Source organism: Pecten maximus, chromosome 16 (genome assembly GCF_902652985.1).
Source record: "Pecten maximus chromosome 16, xPecMax1.1, whole genome shotgun sequence".
Classification (NCBI taxonomy): domain Eukaryota; kingdom Metazoa; phylum Mollusca; class Bivalvia; order Pectinida; family Pectinidae; genus Pecten; species Pecten maximus.
In genome coordinates this window covers 5,395,422-5,402,491 of record NC_047030.1, presented here as the reverse complement: position 1 = coordinate 5,402,491, position 7,070 = coordinate 5,395,422, and the positions used below count along the sequence as shown (strand labels likewise).

Sequence of the window (7,070 nt, the reverse complement as noted above, 5' to 3'; positions counted from 1 at the left end):
TATTTTGTTATCACGCTCTGTCTGATCTGATCCTCCTTACCGATTTCAGGATCTATGTGTGTCCTCGAGGCGGCTGGAAACACCGCCGAATATCTTTGATATCTCAGGGGTCTTATTCACTTTCGCTCCCTCAAGCCTGCACCCATGGAATTAGACTGGCCCCCTGTCTCTAGAATATTAAAATTATAAATAAAATTCAGCTTGATGATTTTGATCCCTAGGATATGTCTCCTAAGTTTCAAACTAGGGGCAGATAATCTGGTATTAGAATTTAGCTCGGCAATTCTTAAAAAAAAAAACTTAAGGTCTGGTGGCCAGTCTACCATGGAATATGTCATAGGAAATTCGCAGACATGTAACCAGTTACTAGAAACTTGATTAATAATTCAGCTGATGCGTTACTTTAAAGGTTTACTGAGGAGATAAACCACGTTTAAAGTCAGTCGGTTTGATGTGTTTATTTTAACCACAGGATGGTGATAAGTGAGCGTTTTACAGTAGATTCCACCATGACATAATTCAAGGTTTCCTGCAGTAACGAGGATGTTTCACACGAAACGATAGGCTAAAGGGAGGTAACTCGAACATAAGCACACAACAATTTTTCCCAAGAACTACATGTTATTTGTGAATTTATTTGGCATTTAATTTCTAATTACAAAGTGTATAAATTTTACAAACATGGCCTGCATCAGTGAAACAATATAACACATTTTCCAGTGGACCTCAAGAAAACAATCTAACGTTAGAGCAAAGTAATACTCCATTGTATACCCACAGTATCATACACCTGTACATCACCTTTATATCAATAAAGGCCGAATTTGACAACACGAATACAATGAATAAAGAAAAATGGAGAATAAAACAATCAAGACGCTTCACCGTTTTATAACTGACGTTTCTATTCGGTGGATATGTACATAACGTATTACAAATAAAAGATCTGTAATATATATTATATCGCTATAAATGACCCACACATCAGATACAATATCCAATGTAAAACGTTTTATAGCCATATCTACGGGACTACACAACTCAAGATCAAAGTTTCTGATAGAAAACTTCGTGTTTCTTTCAATTATGTACAAAGAATATAAGTAAGCAGTTAAATCTACATATAAAAATCCATCATATTATACAAACCACTGGATATTTTTGTTGTAAAGCTAATAATTTAGGAAATATACATAATTACACGTTATAAAGCACTAAGTATCACAGCGAAAAATAGGCCGATGGCTGTTCCAACAACCGAGCTGTACACCGTTCCAGCCGCATTTTCCTGTTTATTGGTTTGCAACTGACGTAACTTCCGCTCAAAATTAGAGGCCTTGCATACGTTTCCTAACTGTTGATTGAGCGAAGCGTCCTTCTGACAACGAGCCGGAAGTAGTGTACATTCGTGCTCATTCTTGAGCCCGACGCTGTCCGCAGGGCACTTGTCCTTCCAACCCTTCATGTCACACTGGAGATGTTCAACTCTTACTCTGTCGAAAACGAACGTTTGTTTTAAATGGTTGAATTTTAGGTTAATAAAAGTCAAAATCAACTGACAATTAATTGCATTTCGCGTGAGAGAGAAGAATAAATCCAGCTTTGATGAGAATAATTGCTTGAATTTTCGTAAATGTTGGTGTTCATGATAATGTCATTTGAAAACAAAAATTATAAAGGTTTCCTATCAAATATTTATACACGTTATGTTCAGTACTTTTAAATTTTACAAGTTCATTTAAAAAATACAAATTGATTACATTTAACTTAACAGTAAGTTATACAATTAGCGCTTGTATGACATTAGTTAACTATAGAATAAATTATATAAAATATAATAATGATATAACATTCTTATTTAAGTTCATATACAATCAATGTTCATACCTGCAGTATTCTTTAAAATATTTTTCTTTGTCGACAACATTTTCGATCTCTCTTGCCGTCAACTCAATCATCTTGGCCATCATATTATCGAAGCAGCCGATGACGGAGGGCGGTGGTTCTTGGAAACACGATAACCCGCTTACGTACACTGGAACATAAACGACAACAGCTGATGAAAACCATATAAGGTAAGTAAAATAAAGTTAATTTTGATATGGAATTTGTGCTTTTCCGTCTTTCGTGTCAGAATGACTCCTGAGTCCTGACTAATTTAACCTTCGAATACTTAGATAAATGTGTATCTTACGTACAACGCGAGCTTTGTTTCCTTATTCTGATATAAATCACTAACCACATCTGTTGATGACATGGTTTTAGTTACATTTTGATATTGTTACATACGCCTGGTGTTTTAAAGTGTAACTTTTCGAATGTTAATAATTAACATCGTGTATTGATATAAGTATCTCAAATTACGGATACACACCATGGTCAAGCCAAAAACAGCGTATAAAGCCTTTATAGAAATTATACATTTATTTATCTATTTATTTCTCTGAAATAGTTTCCGACGTCACAACACAACGCATTGCATACACAAAATTAAAATACAAAAAAAAAAAAAAAAAAAGATATCGCAACCAATCGACCATTACTTAGAAACAAACCGGGCCTGCAATTTTCCTACAACTCGTTGAAATAAGAACTCAGTAATAATGACATGTACAACATACCATCAATGTCTTGACAAAGTACTTCAATACTCTTCTCCATAGAATCGTGGTCATACCCCGTCAGTAACATGTATTCCCGGGCCCCCTGGGCAGGCATCAATCACACCCCTCATACATTGGTATAGCTCAAGGCGAGAACTGGAGTAAGAAATTGATACAATTTATACATGTTTAGTCAAAATATGCATACACATTTATTTTGTGTTCGACTTGCTTTTCTGCAATTGGAAATTAAAAAAGTAAAATTGATCAAAGTAAATTGATACATGTCAGAATCAGATTTGCAAGGGAAAAAAACTGAGAAAAAAAGATAAAAAAACGATATGGTGAATTCTTAAAATTCAGACGTTAATAACTTGAATGTAGGTCTTTAACCTAATTACCCTGCGTTAATTTAATCTTTACTGCTATCGTTTATAGTATACATGAGATAAAATCAGTTACGCCGTACAGATGCATTAATTATATGTTTAGAATATATATGTAATGCACATTTACATGCCTACATGTATATCCCCCCAAAAAAGTATGACGTCATTACTCACGCGCAGAATTTCACGGCAGATGGTTTGTCCCGTCCAATGAGAGCTCCTTTGACAGCGGAGGAATTACTAATGAACATAGATTTTTCGAAGCCCACTTTGTTGTGACATTCCTGCATGTCAGGTTTCAAGGTTTTGATACATTCACTGGCCGGCGAAAGATTTCCTGTTTAATTAAAAAGTAAAACCTTAACACTTGACGTACTGATCGAAACTACACATTTATACAAAATATAAATAAAAGATTATCGGCAGTAATTTCTACTAATGCTACAAAACCTTCGAAGACATAGTATGCCCCGGAGTTAATTGAAATGTTCAATAATTTCTGACGGTTATTTTCCCGTAATTGCTTAATGGAAATTTAAACTGACTTATAATTCCATCACATATATATGTATTTTTAGATATTATCGTCGAGACTAGTTGCATTTACAATACAGTGTATGAACCGCGTAGTAATACATGTACCACCTACCTGCTCCGCAAACAGACTGTAGAGCGTTGATGCGGTTCACTATTTGTCCCTCCACGAAGTTGAACTCTTTCTTGTCGATACACGCTCCTTCTCCTCTCATGGTTAAAGTTGGCGGAATGATACATTGGATAAGATCTGTTCTGATCCTGGAGGAAATAAAAAGACCCCATTCTTCAACTTTTATGAAAATATCGATGATATAGTTAGGATACACTACTATATACTACATAATGTTCATATCAATCCGTAGTATGTATGTTACTGGATGTGAGAACAAATACAGTAGAATCACATGACTGACAAGATGTGTCTACTTTATCCGAACCATCTTACCGACTATACACGACATAACATTACAATAGTCACCTCCAAATGTATGTTTATAACGATAACTGTTTGTAACGAAATTCTAACTTTACCATAAGTGAAATCTCAAATTTTAGCATATTACTTCATTGATAATTGGCACATCCACTATCTAATATATAAAAAAAGTACTAACGAAATCGGGATTTAAAACATTTAACTTCAGGGGAATATTCTCAGCACGAAAATCGCTCGAAGAATAGCACCGCAAATCTATAAATTAAAATGCATAAAAAACGTAAATCGCGAATATAGTCAATATCTCAGAGTGATAAACTTACGCGCAAAGAGCGTTTCGAAGCTCCGCAACATTGGCATTAGGGGGTAACTGGACCATGGTTCCGTTGGTAATAATGGCGTCCGCAAGCTGTATCGGAACCCCTTGTTTCATAAAGCAATTCACACTGATCTGTTGGACCTGTTGTATACACTGCCCTGGTTGTGGGGCAGTATTCGGGGCATTGGTTGCCGTTTGACCGTTCGGATCTGTTACTTGGCCAGGTTGAACCTGTCCGGGCTGGATTGGTTGACCCGGTTGCCTTTGCCCCGGTAGTTGTTGACCAGGTTGAGTCTGTCCAGTCTGTTGACCAGGTTGCGCCTGTTGTCCCAGGTCGAATTTGTCCGGGCTGGAATTGTTGACCCGGTTGAGCTTGTCCAGGCAATAATTGTTGACCAGGTTGAGCTTGTCCGGGCTGAAATTGTTGACCCGGTTGAGTTTGTCCGGGCTGAAATTGTTGACCAGATTGAGCTTGTCCGGGTTGGAACTGTTGACCCGGTTGAGTTTGTCCGGGCTGAAATTGCTGACCCGATTGAACTTGCCCGGGTTGAAATTGCTGACCCGGTTGAACTTGCCCGGGTTGAAATTGTCCAGGTTGAACTTGTCCGGGCTGAAGTTGCTGTCCCGGTTGCGTCTGTCCAGGCTGAAATTGTCCAGATGGAAATTGTTGACCCGTCGGAAACTGTTGCCCAGCTGGAAACTGTTGACCCTGTTGACCGGACACAAACCCCAGCAAGGCAAACCCTGAGACAGAATAAAGCGACCATGTTACATACAAATCAAACCCTTATATCTATGAACTAGTAGAATATCAGGATTTGCAACTGACATACGGTAAAATGTCCAACAGTTATTAAAAAAACAGATGAAAATACACTTCAGTTAAACCTAAAATATATAAAATGCCATTTGAAAATAAAACCTGTACAGTTCGTGTAAATTTTATCAGATAGAAAGATAACACTATCTGATCAACTTGGGAGAGAACAATGAAAGAAAAAATGTGTAAATCATCGACAATAGTTACAGTTAACTGACACAATGGCCAAAAAAGAACCAGCGATTCTAGTAAAAATCTGTACACATCAAAAGCAAATTATGTATTCAACCGCTTGCTTCCCTTAAAAGAGAAAACGGCTAACAGACAAATAAAATATTAGAATATGCACTTTACATCATCTTCACGAGTTTTGTCTAAGAAACAAATATAAAATACACCCACCTAAAATAAACGGAATCATGTTTCTAAACCTTGTCTTATTCCTTGAGCTTCTGTATGAGTATTCCCGTATGTCGGTGTAAATTGTTGAGCTGTTGGCTCCGAAATGACCACAGTGACTGAGTGACTTAAGTAGTAGGTCTCGGCGACGGCGTATGAACTCATCATAATTTGACACCTGTTGGTTGAAATTCATTTTGTATGACGAAAATGTAAGGTAAATCGTACGAAGAAAAAAAGAGAGAGCTCCATCATACATATCTGTTAGGTGAGTTGTCAATCAATGTTACCTGTCCAGTCATGCATTTGACAGGTGAGAGGTAAGATGTACCTTGGTTACTATGGGTCAATCAGATGACCAGGGGTCAGCGTGATGAATCATTCACGTGTCTGACCTATGCAATAGACTGACCAGCATGTGTGTAAAACGGAATTCGGGATATGTTTTTTTTGACACGATGACTATATCCATGACGACACCATTTAACCACGGTAATAAGATTTTACTGGAATACACGGAGATGTCATTCGTGACTTTTACCCCTAAGGCGTACATGTAAGTGTTTCGATGAGCGATTGACTACATTTTGCTGGCGTACATACATAATCATACCGGATACAGTCTGGGTGCGTCTTTTTAAAATATTATTTGTAATATGCACTTATTTATTCAACCATTTTAGAGACGTGATATACACTTCTCTGACCAATTGCACCTGATTTTAAACACCAAGACCAGTTATTTTGTTTCTGTACAATTACAGTATCACAATGAAAGGCACGTACACCATATTCACCCTGCACGTATGCATTTCTGTACATCGTAACATTTAAATCGCTTCGCACACATTTATGATAATGATAATCATGACGTCATCACTTTGTGTATTGACAATGGATGATGAGTGAATGAAGACTTCGATAATTTTGGCGACGATGATCAACTACGAAGACCTGTCGCAAGGATGGATAATACTCCGCTGATAATTGATTCAAACATATATTTTTGTTAGCCTTTGACATCAGCTAGGAATAGATCATTGTTATTTCAATTTACCATCACCTTCTCCCAAAAGATTATTAGTTTGAACGTCTAACAACGATTGATAACAACATGAATATTTATAACACTAAGGTACAATCATTACCCGATATAGACATCGAAATTAAGAATCCTCTGCTGGATTTTATGAATGTATGAATATAATTAAAGATACTTATATTGAAGTCAACGGAACGGTATGCTTTTGATGTCATTATAGAATAATTTCAAGACAACATTCCACATTTAAATGGTGATTTTTTATCAAAACTTTTCTCTCGTTTGTTAAAAGGCGACACTCTAACATATAGTGAATGGCATTCTCACAAGGAATCCCGCAGCCAGAGGATGCAATATCTGTAAGGTAATCTCCAAATTATGACAACTATACTGGTGTCGCAGTTCTGTTTGCAAAATACAGAACCTTTGTTCTCAATGTCCGTAATAATTAATTGGCGACAGCAAATGTAAGTCATATAATGAAGTGTTTTTGGAAGTAGTCAAAGATAGCAGGGATTTAATTGA

General features: G+C 36.7%; 1 protein-coding gene across 1 annotated transcript; it reads right to left on the bottom strand.

Annotated features, from left to right (window-relative positions):
* Positions 1–601: 601 nt before the first annotated feature.
* Positions 602–5,805, bottom strand: LOC117314554. Its single transcript, XM_033868621.1, is given in 8 exon segments — positions 602–1,493; positions 1,888–2,035; positions 2,622–2,709; positions 2,711–2,759; positions 3,167–3,329; positions 3,642–3,787; positions 4,289–5,028; positions 5,794–5,805. Coding segments are annotated over 8 exon segments (1,635 nt in total). The 3' UTR covers positions 602–1,204.
* Between the last annotated feature and the right edge of the window lie 1,265 nt (positions 5,806–7,070).